Source organism: Trichosurus vulpecula, chromosome 4 (genome assembly GCF_011100635.1).
Source record: "Trichosurus vulpecula isolate mTriVul1 chromosome 4, mTriVul1.pri, whole genome shotgun sequence".
NCBI classification, from domain to species: domain Eukaryota; kingdom Metazoa; phylum Chordata; class Mammalia; order Diprotodontia; family Phalangeridae; genus Trichosurus; species Trichosurus vulpecula.
Genome location: NC_050576.1, coordinates 118718086 through 118745931, shown reverse-complemented (window position 1 = coordinate 118745931; position 27846 = coordinate 118718086). Strand labels below are relative to the sequence as shown.

The 27846-nt window shown below is 37.3% G+C and overlaps 1 protein-coding gene across 2 annotated transcripts in view; it reads right to left on the bottom strand.

Moving 5' to 3' along the window:
• The window catches only part of KCNK2 (potassium two pore domain channel subfamily K member 2), a 222548-nt gene that overhangs the window by 115062 nt on the left and 79640 nt on the right, over positions 1-27846 (bottom strand). For both annotated transcript variants that reach the window (XM_036756312.1, XM_036756313.1), the window contains exon 3: positions 23290-23407. In XM_036756312.1, coding sequence (XP_036612207.1) covers positions 23290-23407 — 118 coding nt within the window. The remainder of the gene's footprint in view (positions 1-23289; positions 23408-27846) is intronic.

Below are 27846 nucleotides of genomic sequence, written 5' to 3'. Positions count from 1 at the left end.
AGTTTAATGAAAAGGAATTGTTACCAATACATATTACCAATATGTGTCATTCCTGAATCAATAGTCTTATTGAACCGGCAAATTGGAGAAAAGTCAAAGTTAATGCAAAAATAGAAGAATTGAAATTAAAAAAAGAAATGGAGTACAATTGAAATATTTCCAATTTGACCTATCCAACAAACTTGTGATGCTGTAAAATGGGAAATGAATAAAGGAATGGACATTGACAATGATTACAACTATTTTTAAAATCCAGTTGACCTATGTAAATCAGTGCCTACAACATGGAAGTGAATAGAGCCTAGAAAACACCTCAGTCAGTGAACATTTGATCTCCTTGACAAGCAGAGAGATATGACAGCCAAGAGTGACACCAGTTTAGAATTTAAACACATTTGTAATTATTTTGGGGGAGAAATGGTACAAAATATGAGCAGCAAATTTTTACTTCATAAAATAGTGAGTAGTAGTGGGGAAAACAAATTTAAAAAAAGATTGGAAAGGATAAAGTCAGACTTGAGATAGATAATGATGAAAGTATAAGGACAGACAATGAAAAAATAGAAAATATATATGAGTTTTTATACCAGACTCTTTTCACTAACAAAGATAGTGGGGCATTTGGACTCTAATACCACATCATATAACCATGCTTTCTGTGAAAACAAAGGCCTGTACATTCAATACTTGCATTCTACCAGTTTTACTCTATCAATGAGACACGAAATCCAAAAATCTGAAGAATCAAAAATGAGTGTCATATAGAGGGGACTGTAGAGATCCATTGTAGGCATGAGTAGGGAATAAACATCGATTAAACACCTCCTACATGTCAGGCACTATGCTAAGTGCTTCAGAAAAATTAATCCCTTTTGCTCATCACAAAAGCCTTGGAGGTAGGTGTTATATGTTTCCCCATTTTACAGCTGAGGAAACTAAGGCAACAGAGGTTAAATGACTTGCCCATGATCACACAGCTAGTAAGTATTTGAGGCTTGCTTTGTATTCAGGTCTTACTGCCTGCAGGCCTAGCATTGAGCTACACAGAAGAAAGCAAATGAGACAGAGGCATTCTTTGGAGACTCCTACCCATCTGGAAAGGCTTTCATAACCCGAGGTAACCTCCATGCCGTGAGGATGCAATAGGCCACTCAAATTCTTTTGGATTTGATATATCCTATTAGCCTTACTCCTTGCATCCAATGTCAATGAACCAAGAAGGATAGCTTTCCATTAGGTGTTAGACCTCCTCATTAATTATTGTTGTCCTTCAGTCTTGAAGAGTATCAAAATGACATCACTACGTTGGGGTCAAGGTACAGTGTGTCTGATTGTGGCCAATCAGACCAAGAGGAGCTCTGAAGGCTCTACCATAGGTCAAGAACAAATAATCCACGTGAATATTTGGTGTGGGGATGTCTCTATTCAATAAATGTATGTCTATTGACTAGACAAACCCGTATACTTTTATCCTTCCTCTCTCCATTCCAAATTCCCCAAGAAATCTCAAGGATCCAGAAGATAATGTTTTATTAATAAATTCAAAACAGTTCAAGGGCCTTCTTTCCTTAGGTGTATATTTATACCAAGAATGATCTTTTCCAAGAACTTTCTCCTCTTTTACGCTAAAAATAATTATGGTTCTTTAAGTCTATAATAATTTCTGTTAATCTCTGAGGATAGGACACTCAGTGCTCAGGAACAACAAAAAAAAACACTCACATACACATACAAACACATATTTGTGTATATATCATACACATATACTTTTAAACATTTCTTATCTTTATATCATACTTTAAAATCTAATTTATATTCTCTATATGTTTTATGATATGTATAATACATTCATATTAGTAGTCCATATATGTAATTCATAAATATATGTATATATATATACATATATATGTGTGATCATGCTTAAAATAATTTTTTAATTGATGGAATTACACAGTGAAAATAAGTATGGAGACCCCTGGTCTAGAGGACCTGGAAAAAATGTTGTCTAACCCAAAACACACATAGTTCATGAAATTTCATTCACAATCCTTTCCTTGTTATGGATTTTTCCTTTCCACTCAGTTAATTCCCCACATTACAACTCTCTTTGAAACTGTCTCCTTTGTGCTGACTATAATACACCCAGTATTTCCATTTCCTGATGTATTTCTTTCAGAAATCTGTTACCCCTTTCATTCACTTTGCCTGGGTCTTAAATTTCACATTTCCCTGAACCTTTTACAGAAGGAGTTTTTAAAAGGATTCTTAAGCTTTTTTTTAAAGGATTAAATTTCATGGCATTGGTAGTACTCTAGCCTCCTTTGCAAGATGTCATTTCCCATCATGCTTTTGGAAACAAGGTATGGTATTTTTTTACGATCTGTAAGATGTTAAGAGAAGGGAATTTTTTTTTTCAAAAACATGGCTACACCAGGGTTTAAAACAAAGTGTGATATTATATTTTTAGTGCTATTTTAAAAAATTACTCTCATGATTATCAAGTTTCCTTTATTATTAAATACACATATGCTTATGATAACCTCCTAGGCACTGTACACAACAAATTAAGTAGTGCCTTAGTTTTCAACTGCCTACACGAGATCAACAGACTTTGCCACACTCACTACTGTTTAGGGCATAATATTTTCCATATGTGCTCTATTTACTGTGCTGTACTCTCCTAGATTTTGAAGTTCAGCACAAGATATCTTTTAGAATAAAGGAAAATATTAAATGGAAATGCTCTAAGACATTCTAAAGGTATAAATCCAAAATCTTTTAAAAATTTCAGGCCATGGGCCATGATATATTAAATTCTAATTGTGATGGGAAATAACAGCAAACATTTATATAGTGCTTTAAGGTTTGACAAAGTACTTTACACACATCTCATTTGATCCTCACAACAACCCTGAGAGGTACGTGGTATTATTTCCCTCATTTTATAGATGAAGAAACTAAGAAAGATAGAAGTTGTGACTTGCCCAGAGCCACGAAATTAGTAAGTGTCTGAAGCTGGATTTGAACTCATCAACCTGACTCCAGTCCTATTCTCTGGATAAGCCAAGTCAATACTTAACTTTCTACTAACTTTGACTTGGTTATAAGATCATAGTCAAGACTCTATAAATATTCAGCAGATGAAGAACACAATCTTCACTGACCCTTAACGCCAAAAAATGAGGGGACAACATAATTTAATGAGAAGAACATTTGACAGGGTTTTGGGAGACCTAGATTTGAATCCCAACTCTGCCATTAACTAGCTATGTGACTTCAACTAAGACATCAAGTCCTCAGACTCCTCATCTATATAATGAATGAGGTGGTCTAACAACTTAGAGGGTCTCCAGCTCTAATATCCTATGGTGCTATTAATTCAAGAAGCACTTTGGAGAATCAGTATAAGTGCTCTATGGTTACATACTAGAGGAAGGGAAGCCTCATAGGTAAGACCACCTAATAACAGATTACTTCAACAATTAGACCTCCTTGGATGGAGTCCAAAATGACCACCATTATAGTGATTTTTATTTTATAATACTATATCACAGTTCTACAGTATTTCATATTGTAATTTTATTTAGGATGATATCTATCTAGCACTACATTCACCAGTTATTACAGTTAACCCAATGAGATTCAATGATCCAGGGACATTACCCTCCTGGTTGTTCCATGAACAAGACACTCCATCTCTCAGCTGTCCAGGCATTTTCTCTGACTGTTCCCCATGCCTGAAAGGTTCTCCTTCCTCCATTCCAACTATTGACCTCCCTGGTTTCCTTTAAGACACAACTTAAATCCCACCTTCTGCAGGAAGCCTTTCCTAACTCTTAATTCCAGCATTTTTCTTCTTTTAATTATTTCCTATTAATCTTGTATAGAACTTGCTTTGTGTGCGCGTGTGTGTGTATGTACATATATATTACATATATATATATATACATATATATATATATATAATAAATGTTTATTGAATTGAATTTATTTAGCACTGTGCTCTGTGTTGGGGGAGATACAAAGTTAAGATGAGACAGGTATGGTCTTTGCTCTCATGAAACTCACAATAAAATGAAAATGTCAGTCTATTAAGGGAAGGGTGGTGGCAGAGATAGTCAAAATTATTATGTGACATTGTATAGACAAAATAACTGTAGATTAACTTTTCAGGACACACATATGGTGGCATCACTGTATACTCTGCTTCTTTTATACAAAATTCTAGTCCCATAGAACAAGTTTGAAATACCATGTGAAGACTAAAATTTCATATGTTTTTAAGGTTGAAGAGTGATAGAATGACTTTCTATGTAAATATAGAAGCTTCCTAGAACTGTATGCAAGAATACTACTACAAGAGGGAATACCTCCATCATCCCAACCTAGCTAACATAAATTATATATGTGTATGTGTGTATGTGTTAATTAGAATCTCACTTCTACAGAAAACTGAAACTTTGATCAATCAACAAGCATTTATTAAGTACCTACTAAGTGCTAGGAACTGTCCTAGGGACACAAAGACAAATAAATGAAACAGTCCATGCCTTCAAGGAACTTGTGCTATCAATGAAAACATGTGTATATACATGTAAGAAATAGAAAGAGATTAATTAAGGTAATTTGGGGGTACTGACAGCTAGGCGCTATACTAGATAGAGTGTTGGACCTAAATTCAGGAAGACTCATCTTCCTGAGTTCAAATATAGCCTCAACACTTACTAGCTGTGTGACCCTGGGCAAGTCAGTTAACCCTGTTTGTCTGTTTCTTCATCTGTAAAATGAGCTGGAGAAGGAAATGGCAAACCACTCTAGTATCTTTGCCAAGAAAACCCCAAATGGGGTCATGAAGAGTCAGACACGATTGAAACAACAACAACAAAACTAGTGGCTAGGAGGATCAGGAAATATTTCATTTAAAAGGCAGCATTTGAGTTGAGTCTTAAAACAGAGTTTAGTGAGATAAAGTAGGTTGTAGCTGGTCTGTAAAGGATTTTGTTCAGTCCACAAGCTTATATTATACACTTACTATGTGCCACTCCCTGTCTTGTGAAGTAGGCGTAAAAATAGGAGAAATAAAAAGAGTTTACAGGTTAATAGAGGAAGACAAGACATAAAAGGGAGCTAAAAGGGAGGAAGAGGGGAGAAGAGGTGTGGTATGGGAACAAGGTAGACTAAGCCTCCAGTGCAGCATAGAGAAAAATGAGACACATCTGGCCTGGGGCCTCTCCTTAAATGGAGGCTCTAGGAGAAATCAACCAACCAAAGGAAGACCCTGCAAAAGTGAACCTAATTCTAATGTGTGAATTCCAGGGTTGTAGTGATTCCAGGATGAAGAGGTTTCTGGGACATGGTAGAGGTAGTCAAGAGTGCAGCCTGGAGAAGAATATACAACCTAGCCCATCTGATTTGCGGAATGTGAGATGGGTACATCAAGCTGGGGTGTCCAATAAACTTTGGAAATGTATGACTAGAGTTCAGGAAATATATTAAGGCTTGATCTTGGAATAGTCTATATATTCTATAATGTACCTATTAATTAACCCCATGAGAACTGATGAGCTCAACAAGTGAGATTATATAGAGAGAAGAGGTTCCAAGCAGAGCTTTGATGGACACCCAGAGTTAGCTAAGTGGTGTAGCAGATAAGAGAGCTGGACTTGGAACCAGGAAGATTTGAGTTTAAATCCAGACTCGGACACTTAATAGCTATGTGGCTTTGGACAATTTATTTAATCTCTGTCTGCTTCAACAGTTTTCTGAGGATAAAATAAGATAATATGTGTAAAATGCTTTGCAAATCTTAAAGCACTATATGAACGCTTGAGGTGAAGATGGTAATGATGAAGGTTATGATGATGTATAGGCAAAGGACACTGAGAACCGAAAGAGAGCACTGTCATGTAAACTCTGAAAATACAGTGTATTTAGGAGAAGAGGGTGGCTAACAATGTGAAATACTAAACTCAGATTGAAAAAGATGAGAACTGAGAAAAGGTCATTGGCAATTAAGAAACCACAGGTAAATCCAGGGTGAATTGAATTAGGTAATTAGAAGCCAGATTATAGGGAACTGAGGAGTGAGTGAAAAAAAGAGGATATGGAAACAAAAAGTATAGACTGATTTTCTAAAATTTTAGCTGAGGAAGGGAAGAGAGAGATATAGAATAATGACTAAACGGCCTTTTAATGATGGAGAGACTTAGTTGTATTTGTTGGCACTAAGAAAGGAATCAGTAGATAGGAAGAAATTTAAGATTAGAGTAAAAAAACTAGTTGCAGAAGCTTTCTGCTAGAGTCAAGAGAGGAAGGGGTCAGCGTACAAATTGAGTAGTTAGTCTTGGACGAAAGGTTCAACTCTTTATGAGAGACTGAAATAAAGGAAGAAAAAACTGAGAATGATATCAAGGGGTTTGTGATGTAGAGAAGTGGCAAAAGGGAGCTGATAGTGGTGAATAGTCTATTTTCTTAATAAAATATGAGCCCAGTTAAATGAAAAAGGGATGGATTGCAAATAAGACTTGAAGAGAGAGAAGAAGGCTTGAAACAGTTTTGTGGAAAGTGGAATATGGAATAAATTAGAGAATAGTCAAAGGATTGCCTTGCTGCAATGAGGGCTCTATTAAGATTAGAAGACATAAGGGGCAGAGCCAAGATGGCGGCTGGAAAGCAGGGACTAGCATGAGCTCCCCGACGAGTCCCTCCAAAAACCTATAAAAATGGCTCTGAACCAATTCTAGAACTGCAGAACCCCCAAAACAGCAGAGGGAAGCAGGGCTCCAGCCCAGGACAACCTGGATGGTCTCTGGGTGAGGTCCATCCCACAAGGAGCTGGGAGCAGAGCGGAGCGGAGCAGAGCAGAGCAGAGTCCAGCGTGAGTGGCGTGGACCAACCAGACCAGGAGTTGGGCAGAGTGTGCCCTAGTGCCCTGAATCAGTGAGCTGCAGCAGTTACCAGACTTCTCAACCCACAAACACCAAAGACAACAGAGAAGGTTAGTGGGAAAAGCTGCGGGAGTGAAAGAAGTTTGCGGTTTGGCTACCGCCCTGGGGGCAGCAGAGGTGGGGCAGCTACAGAAGTACAGCTGCAGTTGCTTCCAGCCCCAGGCCCACCTGGTGGGAGGAATTAAGTGGCGGATCAGAGCAGGAGTGCACAACCTGCTGAAGATCTACCCAGTCCAGGTTGGGGGTTCTTGGGGAAGGAGAAGTGCTGGTGTGGCAGAGCTGGCACATCCCCCCAAGCATGGAACATAGTTCTCTTAACTCCACAAGCAGTCATACCCTGCTGAAAAACTCAAGGGTCAAGTTAGTTGGCTGGGAATGTGGCCAGGAAGCAAAAACGCACCCAGATTCAATCTCAGACTTTGGATTCTTTCTTTGGTGACAAAAAAAAAAAAACATACAGACAGAAGAAGTTAACAAAGTCAAAGAGCCTACAACAAAAGCCTCCAAGAAAAACATGAACTGGACCTAGGCCATGGAAGAGCTCAAAAAGGATTTGGAGAAGCAGGTTAGAGAAGTAGAGGAAAAATTGGGAAGAGAAATGAGAAGGATGCAAGAAAACCATGAAAAACAAGTCAATGACTTGCTAAAGGATACACAAAAAAATACTGAAAAATATACTGAAGAAAACAACACCTTAAAAAATAGACTAACTCAAATGGTAAAAGAGCTCCAAAAAGCCAATGAGGAGAAGAATGCCTTGAAAGGCAGAATTAGCCAAATGGAAAACGAGGTCCAAAAGACCACTGAAGAAAACATTACCTTAAAAATTAGACTGGAGCAAGTGGAAGCTAGTGACCGGATGAGAAATCAAGATATTATAAAACAGAAACAAAGGAATGAAAAAATGGAAGACAATGTCAAATATCTCATTAGAAAAACCACTGACCTAGAAAATAGATCCAGGAGAGATAATTTTAAAATTATTGGACTACCTGAAAGCCATGATCAAAAAAAGAGCCTAGATATCATCTTTCAAGAAATTATCAAGGAGAACTGCCCTGATATTCTAGAGCAACAGGGTAAAATAGAAATTGAAAGAATCCACCAATCGCCTCCTCAAATAAATCCCAAAAAGAAATCTCCTAGGAATATTGTCACCAAATTCCAGAGCTCCCAGAACAAGGAGAAAATACTGCAAGCAGCCAGAAAGAAACAATTTGAGTATTGTGGAAACCCAATCAGAATAATCCAAGATCTGGCAGCTTCTACATTAAGAGATCGAAGGGCTTGGAATGCGATATTCCGGAGGTCAATGGAGCTAGGATTAAAACCTAGAATCACCTACCCAGCAAAACTGAGTATCATGCTCCAAGGCAAAATATGGATTTTCAATAAAATAGAGGACTTTCAAGCTTTCTCAGTGAAAAGACCAGAGCTGAATAGAAAATTTGACTTTCAAACACAAGAATCAAGAGAAGCATGAAAAGGTAGTCAAGAAAAAGAACAAGAAAAAGAAATTGCAAGGGACTTACTAAAGTTGAACTGTTTTGTTTACATTCCTACATGGAAAGATGATGTGTATGATTCATGAGACCTCAGTATTAGGGTAGCTGAAGGGAATATGCATATATATATATATATATATATATATATATATATGTATATATATATATATATATATATATATATATATATATATATATGTTTATATGTATATGTTTATGTGTATATATATATATATACACAAGGGAATGTGTATGTATGTATATACGTGTCTCTGTGTGTGTGTGTGTGTGTGTGTGTGTGTGTGTATATATATATATATATAAAGAGAGAGAGAGAGAGCGGAGACAGGGTGAGTTGAAGATAAAGGGAAGATATCTAAAAGAAATAAAATCAAATTAAGGGATGAGAGAGGAATATATTGAGAGAGGGAGATAGGGAGAGATAGAATGGGGTGGATTATCTTGCATAAAGGTGGCAAGAGGAAGCAGTTCTGTGGGAGGAGGGGAGAGGGCAGGTGAGGGGGGAATGAATGAATCTTGCTCTCATCATATTTGTCCTGAGGAGGGAATACCATACATACTCAATTGAATATCTTACACCACAGGAAAGAAGAGGGAAGAAGATAAAAAAGGGGGGGGCGATGATGGAGGGGAGGACAGATGGGGGTGGAGGTAATCAAAAACAAACACTTTGGAAAGGGGACAGGGTCAAGGGAGAAAATTCTATAAAGGGGGATGGGTTGGTGTAACCAGAATGGACTTTGTTTTCTTTGAATGACTCAGCTTACCTCATTGAGCTTCCCTGGACACTGGGGCTTGCTCTTCCGGGGCAGGAAGCCCTATGACCATGCCAGGAATCAGAGAACTTCCTTTGTGATGAGTCATGGGGCTGGCTGAGGGGAGGTGTGTTAACCTGGTCTACGCTAGGGGGAGGGGCCAATTGGCCCTGGTCGTTCAGGTGGCGCTTGATGATGTCAAAAACTCTATAAGAGGGGAGAGGACAGCTTGAAGATCCTCTCTTCCTTTTCCAGTTGGAGCCAGAGATGCCTACAGCCAAAGCTGAGCTGCCGGTAGCAGAGCTGACTGGAGTGCTGAGCAAGGACTGGAGGCCAGTGGGTAATCTTCTTACCATAGAGGGGAAGCATGTATATGATTTTGCCTTATACTATCTCACTTCTCTGTGGCCTCCTGGTTACCCTTGTGAGGCGGACTTATTGGGCCTGGAAGCTTTTGATGAAAATATCAAAATGGGGACGCTGGTTTGTGGGCTTGTTACTGTGGAGTGTAAATACATGCTTTAGTTCTCCTGCCTTCTGCCTAGAGAATTCCTTATATCCTGCGGTTCCGGACCTCTTAGGCACATATCAGATTCTCTTTGAAATCATAAATTCTGCCTTCCTAATATAGTTGGGAAGGAGAAAAATATAGTTAGTCTTTCACAACATGAGTATTGTGGAAGGGTTATACATAATGACACACATATGGCCTATGTTGAATTGCTTGACTTCTTAGGGAGGGTAGGTGGGAAGGGAAGAGGGGAGAGAATTTGGAACTCAAAGTTTTAAAAACAGATGTTCAAAAACAAAAAAAAATGTTTTAGCATGCAACTAGAAAATAAGATACACAGGCAATGGGGTGTAGAAATTTATCTTGCCCTACAAGAAAGGAAGGGAAAAGGAGATGGGAGGGGAGTGGGGTGACAGAAGGGAGGGCCGACTGGGGAAAAGGGCAACCAGAACATACGCCATCTTGGAGTGGGGGGAGGGTAGAAATGGGGAGAAAATTTGTAATTCAAACTCTTGTGAAAATCAATGCTGAAAACTAAATATATTAAATAAATAAATTTTTAAAAAATGATTAGAAGACATAAATTTGTAGCGAATCCAGTGAGCTTGTCTGTGGCTCCTTTCATCAGTACATGAGTAGGGGTGAAGGAAACAACCAGAAAATTCAGGGTTGGATTTTCAAGGTATGAGAATGGACAGGACCAGCAACAAACGATATGGAAATAGGAATATAGATAAAGTGGAACTGATGAATGATAGCATCTCTTTCTTTGAAAGGAGAGAAGTGACCCTTTCCTCCAAGATAGTGCTGAAGGTGAAGAAGGAAGCCATTGTCCCCCCCAAGACAGAAAACAAGTCCAAGGCCTTGAAAGCCAAGAAGGCAGTGTTGAAGGGTGTCCATAGCTACAAAAAAGAAGATCCAAACATCCCCCACCTTCCAGTGACCTAAGACACTAAGACTTCGAAGGCAGCCCAAATACCCTCAGAAAAGTGCCCCTTGGAGAAACAAGCTTGATCACTGTGCCATCATTAAGTTCCACTTGATCACAGAGTCAGTTATGAGGAAGACTGAGGACAACACACTAGTCTCCATTGCAGACATCAAGGCCAACAAGCATCAGATGAAGCAGGCAGTAAAGAAGCTGTATGATATCAGCATGGCCAAGGTCAACACACTGATCCAGCCTGGTGAAGAGAAGAAGGCCTATGTATGACTCGCTTGAGACTATGATGCTTTAGATGTTGCCAACAAAATTGGAATCATCTAAACTGTGTCCAGCTATCCCATTCCACCTACAATAAAAAGTTTTCCAGGAAGAGAAGAAAAAAAATGAAAGGAGGGAAGTGATGTTAAATCATGAATGAAAACCTGAAAAAGTACTATGGAGATCCCAGTGAAGAGAGCACTATTTATCAGGGATGCAGCACAGGAAGAGATAGTATGTTAGTTTATGACCTGATAAAAGAATTTTGGGAATTTTGGTCTGAGAAGTGATATACATGCAGGTGATGATAAGATTATGAGTACACCCAAGTCCACATGAAGCTATAGCAATAGAAGAGAACATGATGGGAACTAAGAAGATTTAGCAACAAGGAGGTTAAGGTGTTTCAGAGGACATCAACATGTAGTAAAAAAGGGAAGAGTTTGGGTAGAAATAAAAACTATAAGCAGGTGCTAACTCTTTGAGAAAGGAAGGAGAATTCAGGGGGAGGAGGGAAATTAATAACTTTCTAATATTTAGATTAGGTGATAAATTTGGATAGCATAAATCAGTTCAGAGGAAAGAAGTTGATGAGTGAGAGCAGCAAAGAAAGGGCTGGAAAGTGGTAGTGGAGAGCAAAGAATATTCTAACTCCTTTCAGGCCCACTGTGTCAGGAGGTTATGAGATGCGGAGTCATCTGGAAGAAGCCAAGTTATTTTAGTCTTGTTAAATTACTTGTTCCCACAAAGTTCAAATATTGCATACGGACTTCCCATCCGCAAGTCCATATGTTCCACTAAACTTATCCATCAAAAGCAGCATTCTGGCTAGAGAGGTTATTTTTAATACAATTTGTGGATTATTCAGGGCCTCCATTTCCTTCTCTTCATCTCCATCTTCTCCAAGTTGCTTGTCTTTGGAATATTCACTCTCTTTTACCATTTCCAATTGGAAGTGGAGTGGACCAAATAGAATCAGAAGGAAGAAGAGAAACACAGCAAGTCAACTAGGTCTCTTGTTAGCAGTTCTAGTAAAACAACAAAAGACTTTCATGGAAGAGAAGGTTGAAATGAATGGCTGAAATAAGGGGTTTTGTTTAATGACCTGTGACTCAATTATCCACATTATCACCATCTCCCCCACTACCATACATAACTAAGAATTGGATACACAACAATCCTTTCCCTTTTGGAATGAGTCGTATCTGCATTGTACTTTACGTGCATATAAACCACAGTACTTAAACACGAACCTCATATGGCACGAGTAAATCTTCTGTAAACATCATGCTATATTTACAGTACCACATAAATAACAATGCCAATTTTCCAACAGGAAGATTGCACAAGTCTGAAAAAAAGAATTGGGAGGGAAACAAATATGTGGCATAATTACTAACTGAAAGTAGACAGGCCTGGGCAAAAACCAACCCATGTTCTTTCCTTATCAAGTGAAATACTTGAGACACTTTAAAAAAAGTATACTTCTGATAACAATCTTATCCAGCCATAATCATACCCAAAGGCTTACTTGCACTTCTGGTTGGCAGTCTGAGGCTTAGATCCCATTATATTAAAATCTATTAACTTTCTCCAAACAACTGTGGATGGAAGTGCTTATTTAAAAAAGAAAAAAAACTCCCAGGTTTTCTGTTTCTATTCAGTTCATGACCTTTAAGTCTATCTGTTGCTCCCTGATTTTAGGCAACTGTAAGTTCATGACATTTGACAATCACTATTCTGAAGATTAAGAAGATGCTACTAAGAAAATTTGACATGCAGGTCTTATTCCAAAGTATGTATCGCACCCAATTTACAAACTCCTGACTTACTAACATGTTGTGTACATGAATGGCCTTTACAATCCCATCCCCTGCTGCCGTGTGTCTCTCCCACTGCCATATCTACCAAACCCCATAATGTTGCCTGCTTGAGAAGTTACAACCTCTGCTTCCACTGCTTGCTGCCAGATTTCCCCACTCCCCAGCTGCTGGAAGGTGCTGCCCTTACAGACTCCAACACACCCTCCCTCTGCCAAAGTAATGCTAATATCACTACTAAATAATACCTACAATTATTTAATACCTACTGTATTCCAAGCACAGTGCCAAGTGCTTTACAAATATTATTTCATTTGATCCTCACAACAACCCTTAGAGGTAGACACTATTATTATCCCCTTTTGGGGAGAGGGTCTTTTTTTCTTTTTTTTTAATTGAAAATCTTGGTCTTTTTTTGAGGCAATTGGGGTTAAGTGACTTGCCCAAGTTCACATAGCTAGTAAGTATCAAGTGTCTGAGGCCAGAGTTTAACTCAGGTCCTCCTGACTCCAGGGTAAGTGCTCTCTTCACTACACCACCTAGCTGCCATTAATATCCCCATTTTTATAGTTGAGGAAATGAAGGCACACAAAGGTTAAGTGACTTGCCAAGGCACACATCTAATAAGTATCTAAGGTAGAATTTGAACTCTGGTCTTCTTGACTCCAGGCCCCAAACTCTATCCACTTTACCACCTAGTTGCCTCTGACTATAATATTGTAATGTAGATGACATTTTTCCTACTTTTCTCATGCAAAAAATTTACATGTAACAAGGATAAATAAATGTATTTTAGTCATGTTTAAGAAATAGTGTGTCTAGCATTCTAGTACTACCATTCAAAAATTATTAAACAGGGTTTTATGGACTAGCCAAGGTTTCTAACATAATAATATTGCATCTGTAGGCCAGAACCTGGGGCAGCTAGGTGGCACAGTTGATAGAGTGCTGGGCTTGGAGTCAGGAAGACCTGAATTCAAATCTTCCTCAGACATTTACTTAACCATTCGACTCTGAGAAAGTCACTTACCTTTGCCTCAGTTTCCTCATCTGTAAAATGAGCTGGAGAAGGAAATGGCAAACTGCTCCAGTATCTTTGCCAAGAAAACCCCAAAGGAAGTTACAAAGAGTCAGATACAACTGAAAAAAAAACTGAACAAGAAAGCCAGACCAAAATTTGGGAGACCTGATGCTGGCCACATATACATAATCAAGATTAGTCATTGGAAGAAATGTTTGGAGGAATGATGCCTGTACCTGTCATTTGTCCTTGCCTTTTACTGCTCCTTTTCATTTCTACTGGAAACCAGGGGATTTGGGGAGTAGGGGCTTGGGAGTGACTTAAAAATGCTGGGGCCTGAAACCAGATAACCATTGGTAACTCTTTGAAAGGACAATTACTACCACTAAAAATGATTTTTAAAGGAGTAATGATTGGCAATCAGGACTCATCGGAAGTTACAAGGATTTTATAATACTGTCCGAGTATTATCTAGAAACTGTAATTCAGTTCCAGATAAAGAAGGTTAAAAATAAAAGTATCAGGTTTAATGCCTATAGATTCTTCTAAGCTTCCTGGCTGTTCTATGTACCTAAAAAAATACTTGGCTCCTGGAGGCAAAAATTCTTTCTGAAGATGAAAATCTCCTCCATGTTAACTCTTAGAATTGATAGAATTCTCTCAATGGAGAGGGAGAAAAAGCACCTTTTCTATTCAACTGATATTGGGGATAGGAAGAGCCTAACTCACTAAAAGAAATGAAGCTTAAATTTCTTAAAAATATGCTAAAAAAGAGACATTAGAGTTTGTCCTTCCTCCTCTGGTGAAAAGGTTGCATCTCAACTGAGTACTCCAGCTTAAAACGGAAGGTGGAAGGAAGAAGAACTTCCATAATCATGTAAAATAGAGCACCACCTAACCAAGATGCATGTCATGAAATAAGAGCAGAAAATAATCCCACAGAAGCAACTTCATTCCATGAGCAGAAGATATCTGATTTCTGAGCAACTATTTAGAGGCTACCCTAAGATTTCTAAATTTTATCTTTAAGTATCAGTATAGGGCAGCTAGGTGGTACAGTGGCTTGGAGTCAAGAAGATTCATTTTCCTGAGTTCTGGCCTCAATTACTAGTTGTGTGACCCTCTGCAAGTCACTTAACCCTGTTTAGGCAAACCACTTCAGTATCTCTAGGCCAAGAAAACCACAAATGGAGTCATGGAAGAGTTTGCAATGACTGGAAAACAAATGAACAATAAAAGCAGCAGCACATTAAGTTAAAATCTCTGGTTTCAAAGTGGGAAATCAACAAGTCAAATCAATTAACTAACTTCTAAAGCCACAAAATATTATGATTTCATTTTTTTTTAGACAGTGTAGTATTTGATGAAGTAGGGCCATACATTGAGAGTTGCATGGGAACTCAAAAGTCCTCTACTCTAAACCCATTCATCCTACAGATGAGGAAAGACCCCTAATTGTTAAGACATATGCCAAAGCTCACATAGAGGATGACAGAAATGGCACTTAAACCTGGGTCCTCTGACTCCAAACCTGGTGCTCCTTCTACTTCATCTCATTGATTCATTAACAGAAAAGCCTTTGCTACTCAGCCTTACCACATGGACTTCCATCTTAATACTAACTATGCCTGCCCCTGCTTGACCTCTGAGATAAGATTGGGAGAGTTCATGATAAGGAGGGTTATCTATTAGAGTTACAAAGCCTATTAAGGCTTCAAGACAACAACCAAAACCTCTGGAGCTTCAATGTGGTATGGATGTGGTCCTGGGTTCTCAAAGGCTAAGGCAGCAGAGCTCAAGCTGTGGAGGGTTCTACCAAGTCATAAAAGCCTCAAGAACAGACTTGTCATGCACAGTTTAGTCTGCCTAGCTATAGTTCAGAGAGATTTATTATTAAACTAGATACAGAGTGATGATTTCTTCAGCCATATCAACTCCCAATGACTAGGTTGCAGAGTGATTGAAATCTGCCCAGAGCTCTATCCATTGAGCCATCTAGCACAATATTTAAAAATTTAAATTTCCACATCAGTGATAAGTCATGGGATCACCAATATCAATAGATTGATTTCAAAGAAGGTATTCAGAGAACTTAGATGATAAATTGTCTGGTCCAGCCACTTCCTGAAAAATCTCTTAACTTTCTTTGAATTCTTGAAGTAATGTGTTGTATTTGCTCAGTCTCGTCAACTGCTTGACCATTTCATGGTCCCTGAATTATTAATGTTAATACTTCAAATTTAGAATGGCTTAACCATTCACAGAAATACTAATTGTTATCCTTCCATGTTGTTAAGTTCCCAAATTTCCTGGGAACAGGAACAGTTAGTGGCTGAACTCATTAATTCTTAAACAAACTCACATTAATCCACCATAGTACCCTTGTAACTCCTGGTACACAAGGGGTACATCATAAAGACTTTTGGCTCATATTATTTTGAGTTATAGTTAAATTCTTCATCACCAAAAGCCAATGCAATAAGAGCAATTTAAATTTCCCTTGCAGCTTACAAAGCACTTCTTACATATTAAGAAGTTTTTACATATAGTTCTGGTTGAAAAACTGGATCCGAAGAGCAGTCATTAATGGTTCAATGTGAACTTACAAAGAGATTCCTGGTGGATGCCTCAGGGATATATCTTTCATGCTAACATAGGCTGAATAATAACACAAGTAAGCCTATTCTGAACTAATTGAATTACCAGACTCACAAAGAAGTCATTAAATGGATCAATGTCCACCTGGGAGGGGATCTCCAGGAGGGTGTTCTAGAAGTCTATGCTTGAGCTTATAAACCATATTATCTGTATCAATAACGGGCAAAAGTAGTATGGCATCACATGGTTATCAGATTTGTAGGTAACACAAGGATATGAGCAAAAGCTATATGGGATCACAGAATCAGGATTCCAAAAGACTTTGTCAAGAGAACACTGGATCTAATTGAATAAGATTGAGTTCAAGCAATCAATGCCATAAGTAGAAGATGGGAGGAATACACTTGGTGCTCTTCATTGGCAAAAAAAAATTCTCAGGTTGGCCTTCAAACTCAATATGAATTAATAGTGTTATAAGGCATCATAGCTTAGTGGATAGAGTGCTGGATGTGCAGTTAAAAAAAAAAACCTGCCCTCTACCCCGTGAAAAGTTAGCGGTGGGATCATGGGTAAGAAACTCAACTTCCTTGGCCTACAGTTACTTTATCTTCAAAATGGAGACAATAAAATCCTATTGAATTGACCTATGAGGTTTTTCTGAGGCCCAAATGAAATAACATCTGTAAAGCACTTTGCAAACATGAGAGCTTCATAGCTGTCAGCTGCCATTATAGAGAAGCCAAGAAAGCTAATGAAATCTTAAACTATGTTAAAAGAGATAGAGCGTCCAGGATGAGGGAGATAATAGTGCTGCGGGACACTGTCCTGGTTAGATGACAGCTTTAGTATTGTGTTCAGTTCTAAAAGACACATTATTAATAGGTCTTTGATAAGCTGGATAGCATCGAGAAAATGGCAGCCAAGATGGTGAGGGACTTCATGTTCATGCCCAATCAGGACTGTTTGAACAAATTGGTGACCTTCTGCCTGAAAAAGAAAAGACCTGGGGAAACATCAGAACGCTCTGCAAATATGTGAAGGGCTGCCATAGTGATGACAGATTCAAGCCAAACTAATTTGGAACAATAATTCAGAGAAAAATTTAAGTTTGATTTAAGGAAAAACCTTCCTAACAATTACAGCTATCTGAAAGTAGAATGGACTGTCTTAAGAGTTAGTCAGTAGTGGCTTCCCCTCATTAGAAGTCTTCAAGCAAAGATTAAATGATTACTTGAATAGATTAATGTCAGTTAATAAAGATTTATTAAATTTCTACTATGGACAAGGCACTGTGCTAAGAGCAATGGTTCTTATTTTGGGGTTTATGAACATTTTTTTAAAAAATATTTTGTCAACTATATTTTAATATAATTAGTTTCCCTTGAATTCCTATGTATTTTATCTTATGCATTTAAAAACATTCTTCTAAGAAGGGTTCCATGGGTTTCACTGGATGATCAAAGGGGTTTGGGACTCCAAAAAATGGTAAAGAAGCCCAATAAATATATTTTTTTGTTTTTTGTTCAGGTATGCAGTAGACTTTTTGTTCAGGTATGCATTGGACTACTGTAGATGGCTTCTGAGTTCCCTCTGAGTTCTGGGATTCTGTGAATTCCCCAAACAATAATTCAAATCCCAGAAGGAAAAAAACAACACCTGGTGCTGGTATAGTACTATTAATTGTGTGTCATAATATACAACATGTGTGCACAGATGTATTTGGTAAGAGCTTCTCTGAAACAAGTCCTTAAATTTTAAGATGGTCTATTCTTTGTAAGCAAAATTCCCATTAGGCATTTTCCCTAATAGGAAAGTTTTCTTACTCTTCTGAGACCAATAGCTATAACCTGACTAAAAAACCTTGGGTAACTACATGTCTAGCATGTCCCCATGAGGCACTGTCTGTACCAGCCACTCTATAAAAAAACCATTGTAACTTATTTTCCAAAACTCTCTAAAGTTGTATTTTTAAAGAACTAATGAAGTACAGATAGTGCAGGAGGCCCACTATTTCTCAGACTACTATTAATTCCTAACAGGATTAATAATGATATGTTGTGTTTATGTAGCATCTTTCTAGCATGCAATAAACTCCAACGACTTTTACATGCATTTCCCTAAGAGTACAAAATAACTAAATCCTAAAGTATCTTTTTTATTTGATTGCAAATGAAAGCTAATTACACTTCTCCCTAGTAATATAATTGATAAGAACGCTAAAATAATCAGTACAGCTGAGATTTGAATGAGCAGCTAGTACAACGAAGAGAGCGTTGGATTTGGGGTCAGATGACCAGTGTTCAAAATTCACTTCCTAATAACCAATTTTAACCTTACTGGGCCTTGGTTTCCTCACCCATCAAATAAAGGGCATAAATTATATGAATTCTTAGGTGTCTTTCAGGTATATACCTATGATGAATATAAAGCCTTTAAGAGTTTATATTCCAATAGAAATAACAATGTATCTTGAATTATTTTTTGTATTACTGTCTAAAGTTGAGTGGAAGGTCCAAAGAGGCAGACTTAAGCTCAATTTAGGGGGAGAAAAACTTCCCAACAATTAGGAATGGGCTGCCTCAAGGAGCAACAAGTTTCCAGTCTCATTAGAGAACTTCAGCAACTTGACACATATAGGGTATGTTGTAGAAAGAATTACTTTTCGGGTATAGTTTGGACGATATGGAATCTGGTGGCCTTTCCGATGTTGAAATTTCTTTGATTCTGTGATTAAAATTCTAAGAAAGAGCTGAGGATGCTTTAGGGCTTTCTATTTCAAAAAATATCTCATTAGGAAAGATGTTACTGACCCAAAATGAACTAATTCACTTAAAACCTAGAGACTGATCTCAAACAGTGAGAGATCTTGGCTGCCTGTAGACTCCAAAGGGCAATGGAAATAATCAGCTACTGTATTCAATGGCTATAATTTGGAGGTAAGGCTGGTAATAATAGTGTATTTTTTATGTATTGAAGTATATGTCTGCAAACCTTACAGGTTTGGGGATTCTTGAAATCAGACTGTTTATAAACATACTGTGGAACTTCAACATTAAGTCTGTGTAGTGACGGACAGAATTTTCTCTCAAAGCAATTTGGTGGTAGTCAAAAGGGGTATAACCTGACCTTTTGAATTTTCATTGTGCAGAAAATAACCATCCTCACACACTCTTGTGATGATTTTTTCCCTTCGGACACAAAGTAATTCAAACAATAAATAGTTATTTTCAGAGTGGAAATGGTCAAAATGTCTAAGCTCCAAATTTAACCTATAATTATGGTTGAAAATTAGGGTTTCCTTTCTTCCAGATTTTCACAGGCACCTAACTTTTGACCTGGCTCATGGCTAAGGCAAACTAAGATATTTCAATCTAGTATGATCTAGTGGTAGAAAGACTGTCGTGAACTCATAATGAAAAGAAGACAAATTACTTCAAAGGAGAAAATCTAAGTAGCATTTCCTTTAGTTTTATTCTACTTTTTTCCAATTACCTCTAGAATCAAGCACAAACTCTTTAAACTGGTATTGAAAGCCCTCTACAATATGGCTCCCACCTACCGTTCCATTCTTATTTCATATTATTACTTTTCGTAGTCTCCATTCCAGTCAAATTGCCCTATTTGTTTTCTTTATATGTCATTCTATCTCCTAACTCAATATACAAGTGATCTCTCAAGTCTCATGTGCATCCGTCCTCATTTCTAACTCATGGAATTCTTTTGTTCCTTCAAACCACAGCCTTAGTGCCTAAATAAAGCCTTTTCTAATCCCTACAATTATTAATACTCTCTTTGTCTTTAAATATTTGTATTAACTTCTCTGAGCATGTGTTTTAACTCCCCTACACACACACACACACACACACACACACACATACATGCTCATATGTTAGATTCATGAGGCTAATTTTAATGGTCGAATAACAGATCAGACTCTCCTATTCATTCTCTAAAATTTAGCAATGAATGTTCTCTAAATGGATAGCTATATGGTAAACATTACTGCCATATCATTAAAAGTCTACAGTGAAATTCAACCGACAACTCATGTGTGTTCTACTGTAGTGTACTGAAGGATCTGAATTCTGATTGCCCAGATTTTGGATGAAAAATGAGTACAAGAAGTGTGAAAGCTATCAAGGTCCCCTTGGGCATTTCTGGATGCGAGGCATGTTCTTTCAATCTATACAGTGCCAGTTTTCTTCATGTTGATACAAGTGCAGTATCTATGTGAGGATCCTAGAAGAAATCTTTGACATAGGATTTGAGGCTCTATATAAACTCCACTTCTGATATCTCTCCTTAAGGCTCTGCCTTTCAAATGTTCTTAAAGATCTGAGTACTACTTGGCCAACATACACATACCTGATCTCTTAGATGATCTTTTCTGAAAGCTACTTGGCCAAGGCCCACTTATCTAAGCTCTCAGTCTTTCATATATGTCATTACTCATGAGTAATTTGTCTTTGGGACAGCTTTCCTTGACATACAGTCAAGACCCTCAGAGGTAGATGCCTATTCCTAGGCTCGTATACCAAGAACAGATCTCAGAGTCTAACCTCCTCATTTTAAAGATGAGGAAATTGAGGTCCACAATCAAACAGGTAGACAAGACAGAGGCAAGATTTGAAACCAGGTCTTCTGACTCAAAAACTCAGTGCTATTTTCACTAAAGCAAAACCTATGATAAAACAGTTAATAACTAAAATAATAACAATGATGATGATGACAATAATAAGCTAGCATTTGTACAGTGTTTTAGGGTTTACAAAGAACTTTATGGATATTATTTCATTTTATCCTGACAATGACAAGATTAATATTGTACTGACTGTGTGCAAGCTACTGCACTAAGCGGTTTACAATTACCTCATTTGATCCTGATAATAACCATGAGAGGAAGGCATTAGAATTATCCTCATTTTAGAGATAAGAAAACTGAGGCACATAGTTAAATGAGAGGCCCACACAGCTAATGAGTGTCTGAGACAAGATTCACACTAAGGTTTTTACCTACTCCTCGTCTAGCATTTTGATCACTGTGCTATCTAGCTGTTATTGTAAATTACTTGGTAACGATATTCAGTGACATAAGATTACTTCAGAGTATACACTCTAGCAAACTTCAAAATCATTATTTTAAAATGATCCTAAGAGAAATTATTACTATCTCAGAATGAGTATTAGGTCATTTGCAAAGGTTACAAAAAGTGGGGTGGGGAGTCACATCTTCCTGAAGTTCTGGAATGCAAATTTGTGAGGCTACAGGTGGGTAGGCATCAAAGAAAATGGATAACTCTTAACACTCCAGCAAAAAAATAAAAGGATTTTAATTAAGTCCACTTAATAATCAGGAAAGGAGGGTCCCAAAATTGCTATTGCACAGTTATATTGGTAAATTACAAATAATGATAACAATAATAGCTTAATTCACCACTTAGTCTAACTTCCACAAACAGAAATTCATACATCAGTAGCATCTTAACTGTGAAGTGAGTCACAGAAAACAAAACAAGGCCTTGGTTGATGAAAAATAGGTAATCTGGACAATCTAGTAGAAGAGAGGTCCTTGAGGGCAGGGGCTGTTTCCTTTTTGGTTTATATCCCTTATACCCAGCACTGTACCTAGAACATGGCAGGTACTTAGTGAATGTTTGTTGTACTTTGCTCTGGAATTTAGAGGTTTAATTTAAAAATAATGATGTGGAACTGTGACTTTGGCCTTATCGTATTGCTATTCCTCGGATAGTCAGATCAGAACATTAAATCTTACCCTGAGATGCTGTAGTCTGAGATCACATCTATTTAGACCTACAGAGGGAAGTCCTTGACAAATTATTTGAAGGGGGCGAGAATATCTACTCAGGTTGTCAAAACTACCTCACTCTCAACCCCGTGTATTTGTACACATCATTCCTCCTCCCTGAAATATTTTCATCTTCTTCAGCAAACTACTTTTCTTGTCTTGCTTCAAAACCACTTCCTCATGGAAAACCTTCCCAACCATGAGCATTCCCAGTACCTACTCACCACAGGTATGTACCCTGCTTGCACTAGCTTCATATGCTCTTGTGTCCCCTGGCCATTCATTTTATAGGACTGTGTACATATAGACACTTGGTGTAGGCAGAATGAATAATACAAGCACAAATGCAGACTGTTTTGTGGATAGCCACCCCATTCCCACATCCACTATGCCATATAGTTCCTTTAGGAGGTATTACCGGGGATGAAGCCAAACAGATGCATTAGAAAGATTTAAAATAAGATAGATGCAATTTTAGTAGGTTTTTTGCCATTATAGTAGGCAATAAAGTAAAGTAGTATAAATTTTCAGTCTCATTCTGTTATCTTCACACACATATAGATTTTTTTTATGCCTGGGCTATTTACAACTTTCAAAATTCATCGCTTAAACCATAAACATCATTCAACAATATGAAAAAATATGCAAGTACACAAAGGATGACAATATCTGCTGAAACACAACATAAAGTTATAACATAAATATGGAAATAGCACAAAATCAAAATGGTGTAAATGGGTTCCATATCTGTGCATTAAAACAACAAGACAGGGATCAAAGCATAAATGATTTTCCCAATTTAAAGGTAAGACAATAACTAAGACCCAGATTTCTTGAGGCCTCAGCTCTCATGTTACATTAAGATTGCAGTTTTCCTTTTTTTTTTCTTTTGGGGACTACCTCATTTTAAGCAATCCTCTCTTTCTCATTTATTACCACAATTTGGTTTCCATATGACTTGCAGAAATCTACTTTGTTCTGAAGTGTGACATTATGACCAACAAAGCAAACCAACTGTTGGAGGGAAAACAGTTTTCAAAGAGAAATGCATTGTAGCTCACACCACTTTCCCAAAATAAAAATTCATAAGATATTTCCTACCTATGGTCGTAATAACAGTGCCAGCAAAGAAGAAGGAACTTCCCAAGTCCCAGTGACTGATTTGATTGGAGGTGTTTCCTAAAGGTATAATCCCTGCATTTATTGCTTCCACTATTTGCTGCAAGTTTAAAAAGAAACTTGTCAGTATACATGATCATAGGAATTATAGAGAATATTTTAAAGAATTATTAATTACTAATCATATGAAAAATCAGTCCTAAGGTTTTACTTTTTAATGTGAATCATATACAGTTTAGAACAATACTTTATAATGTAAAGTTCTTATAATTAATTTATGAGAAGTTATGTTTGATATCAACTAATTATTAAAACCATGGGAATAGGATAAAATAAATACCACAGTGTTGATATACATTAATTAACATATTTAACCAATATGAATTTAATAAAGCTTCCCCTACGTCAGAAATGACTATAGAGCTTAAATACAAAAGTTGCAAACTACACAGAAGTTTAAATGCTAGAAAGTAAAATCTTTTTTAACAAGTCCATCAAGTCTGTTTTTTATACCTCTATGTGAATAATGATCATTAATTTAGAACATAACCAATTATACTCAAAAATAGATTGTGATAAGGTGTAAAAGAGAAACAAACTTTAACAATAGAGTCATTACTGAACCTAAGTCCAAAGTGTGATATTTCAGAAAGTCTCAAAGTTCTTACAATTTATAACAGTTTTATTTTTAAAAGGGGCAGTCAGGCGGCACAGTGAAGAGAATACCAGGCCTGGAGTCAGGAAGACATCTTCCCGCATTCAAATATAGCTTCAGACACTAAGTAGCTGTGTGACACTGAGAAAGTCATTTAACCCTGTTTGCCTCGGTTTCCTCATTTGCAAAAGGAGCTGGAAAAGGAAATGGCAAAACTACTCCAGCATCTTTACCAAGAAAACACCAAATGGGGTCATGAAGAGTCGGACAAAAACAACTGAACTATTATTTTAAAAAAACTGATGGTGATGGGAAATTCACAGTCTTCACTTAGCCATTATTGTACAATAAGGTTTGAGTGTCTATTGGATGGGAAGCATCATACCAGAAGGTGTAGTGAGCTATGAGGAAAGAGAAGACTCAATCACTCCCTTCAAGGAGCAGATAGTTTAGTAAGAGCATGAAGAGAATTATGATGCAATAGGAAAAATGCTGCCTTTGGAGTCAGATGGTCTAGCATCACATTCTGGCTTTGATTGACAATCTGTGAGACTTTAGATAATCACTTTGCTTCTTGGGACTTCCCTTTCATAATTTGCAAAATGAAGGAGTTGGACTAGATCGGTGGCATCAAACACAGCCAAACCCATGTATTCTCTACTGCTGGAAAAAGATTAAAATGTAATAGGGAAATATTTAACAAAATAAATAAAAGTACAATAAAACATAGATAACACTATATTTTCAAGCTAAGTGAATATATGGCCTGAAAGGATCCTTCTGTATGGATCAGAAGCTACTTTTCTATTTGAGTTCAACAGCACTAGACGAGACAATCTCTAAGATTCCTTCTGGCACTTGATCTATGATCTGCTTTATTAGCTCTGCCGTATCTGGTTATTCACAACTAAGGGCTTCCTCATATGCAAAATCAGAATCGCTATACTCCAGCTACCTCTCTCAGGGAATTGTTGGTTATTAAAATATCTAAAAATCTGGAGTTAATATTATTGTTAACCAACTATATTGCTGGTTATTAAAAGATCTAAAAATCTGAAGTTAATATTATTATTATATTATAATATACAAAGATGATTTAAAAGCATTCAAAGTGCACACCTATGTGGTTATATACAAACTGATATGGAAAATCCATGAATAAAATACAAAGAGAAAAGGAAAGAGGGGAACCTGCCCAAGTTAGAGGTGTAGATTTGGAAATCATCTTCATATAAGTAATAACTAAATGAATGAAAGTAGAAGAGCTATCCTAGGGAGTTACTCCAAAGGGATAAGACTAAAGAGTCTAACACAGTGGAAGATTATGGATGTGTTTCATTTTTAGACAATAAATATGTTCTTGAAAAGTCATCTGTAAAGCAACTGCCCTCTGTCTAAGAAGAGGTTCAAATTTCCCCTGTCCTGAAGTCATGCTTTATGAATTACCACCAGTGTGAAGAATTCTTTGTGGTGGAACTCCCTCCACCATGCAGATCCAACCCATCTATGACTTAGTAGGTAAGTCCTAGAGAGTTACCTGAAGTCCAGAGAGCTTAAGTAACTTGCTCAGGATCACCCAGATGGTAAGTGTCAGAGGTGAGATTTGAACCCAGGTCTTTCTGACTAATATGTGCATGTTCATGTGTATACAATATATTAATTTCCCTTGATCCTATATACTTCTTCAAGTACTGCCTCATCTCTCTCTTCTTTCTTCTTACATTTCTTTGCTTGAACCTCAAGAGTCTAAATTCAAAGTCTTAATTTTTTCACCAACTGTCAACTCCTCAGGCATTTACAATTTGGCTTTTCTCCCACTACTCAACTGAAACTGTCATTTAAAGAGTCATCAATGACCTCCTAATTGTCCTCCTCTTTCTCCAATCTTCATTCTCTGCATACTGTTGATCATCTATTCTCTGACACCTTCTCTCGGGGGTGTACTGGTACCAGCTTGAATTACACCAAAAGCCAATTATTAAATTTTCGGTGTATCTATATCTTGCAAATTAGCAAATTCTATAAAGCAGGGCTTGATTTATTTTTGAGTGTCTTGTCTTAAGAAAGGAAAGGAGAAAATATGAATAACACAAATTACATTTTAAATCGTATTTGCAACAGAGAGTCAATTGTTAAACATTTACTAGATACACCGAAGCCATTTACTAGCACATCACATCTCTGCCTAATCTCATGGCTTCAGAGACACTATATAGTACTTATGTGAATACTCATCACTCCTCTGTTTCCTTCACTGGTCCTTTTCCTGTCATTTTAATTTAGGCATTTCCCACATCAGCTCTAAGCAAACATCTTTCCTTTCTTCTATTCCTGTCCTATCATCCACTTTCATGGTTTCAAATTTCACCTCTGTACACATGACTCTGAAGTCGAACTCTCTACTCTTTTTTTCCCTGACCCCCAGATCAACATCTTCAACTACTTCTTGGACATAGTCAACTAGCTATGCCACCAAATTAGTCATTTTTCCAAAAGTATCCCGTCATCCAGACCTCCCTGTTTCTTTTAATGTTAGCCAGATGTGAAACTTCCTTTTCATCTTTAAGCTTTTCTCTTTTTTTCATTCCCATAGCTAATCAGTCAGTGAATCTTTTAGATTCTACTTTCTTGGCGTCTCTGGTATTTGTTCCCAGCCTTCCATTGTCAGCATTCTGGCTCACAGACTTTTGCTTGGTCAATTATAATAGCTTCATCTTTTCTTTCCACTTGTAGTTCTCAACACTCCTGCCAAAGTAATATCCTTAACACACACCTACCATTAAATCATACTACTGCTCAAAATTCTTTAGTGGTTTTCCATTGCCAAATGAGTAAAGTTCAGACTCCTCAATCTGGCATTTCTAGAAAAGATAATCTGACCCCCATAAACCTGTCTAGCCTTACCCCACTACTTTACAGCAAATATACTACACTCTAGCCAAAACAGACATTTTACTTGTCCTGACTAGCCTAGTGATGCCTTTCTTTTACCTGTTAGCTACACATAGAATCCCCTTCCCCCTTCACTTTCTCTATCTCTTACATCTGACTGCTAGAGTCCTGTTCATCCTCCGAGTCCTGGCTCAAACATCATTTCTTCCTTGACCTTCCCTAATAGAAATGACATATCCCTCCTCTGAATTCAAAGAATACTCTGACCCTTTCATATGTAATTTCTATACTCTATTTTGCATATTAATTATTTGGGTACAATACTTCCTTAGTAGATTATAAGCTCTAAACAAAGAGACTAATTTATCATCATAGCTCCATAGCAAAATGGCTTTGCACATGATAGAGACTTTAATAAATATTTCCAAAATTGATTGAATTTAATGACTGTTTATGTATTAACTCACTAGATTTATTTGCAGCTGTAGTCATAATAACAGCTAAACAGCAAATCAGTTTGATAGGGTTTTTTTCTTTGTTTGTTTTTTGGCTAGTGCTACACCTTTCTGAAACCTCAGTCAATATTAACAAAGCATTGACTTATTGTGGGCCCATGACAAGAAATAAAAATGTGTGTAAGTCACACGTGCTTCTGAAATTTAGTCATCTCACAGGAATTAATCGATCAATACATACATACGTATTATGTATGTTTCAGACATTGTGGTAAGCCATAGATACGAGGACAAAAATGAAACAAGGATCAGTCCTCAATAAGTTTGCATTCTCTTTTAGTATATGTGCTCCTAATTACAGAATATGTACAAGGGAAATACAAATGAATCGGAGGGAGGAGTACAGGAGGCTCTAGTAACTAGAGTATGAAGGAATCCCTCATGAAAGAAGTGGCATTTTTAAGCTTTGGAAAAAATCTAAGAATTCTAAGTGAGGGAGGCAAGAAGGGTAGATATTTCAAGCATAGTGGACAACAG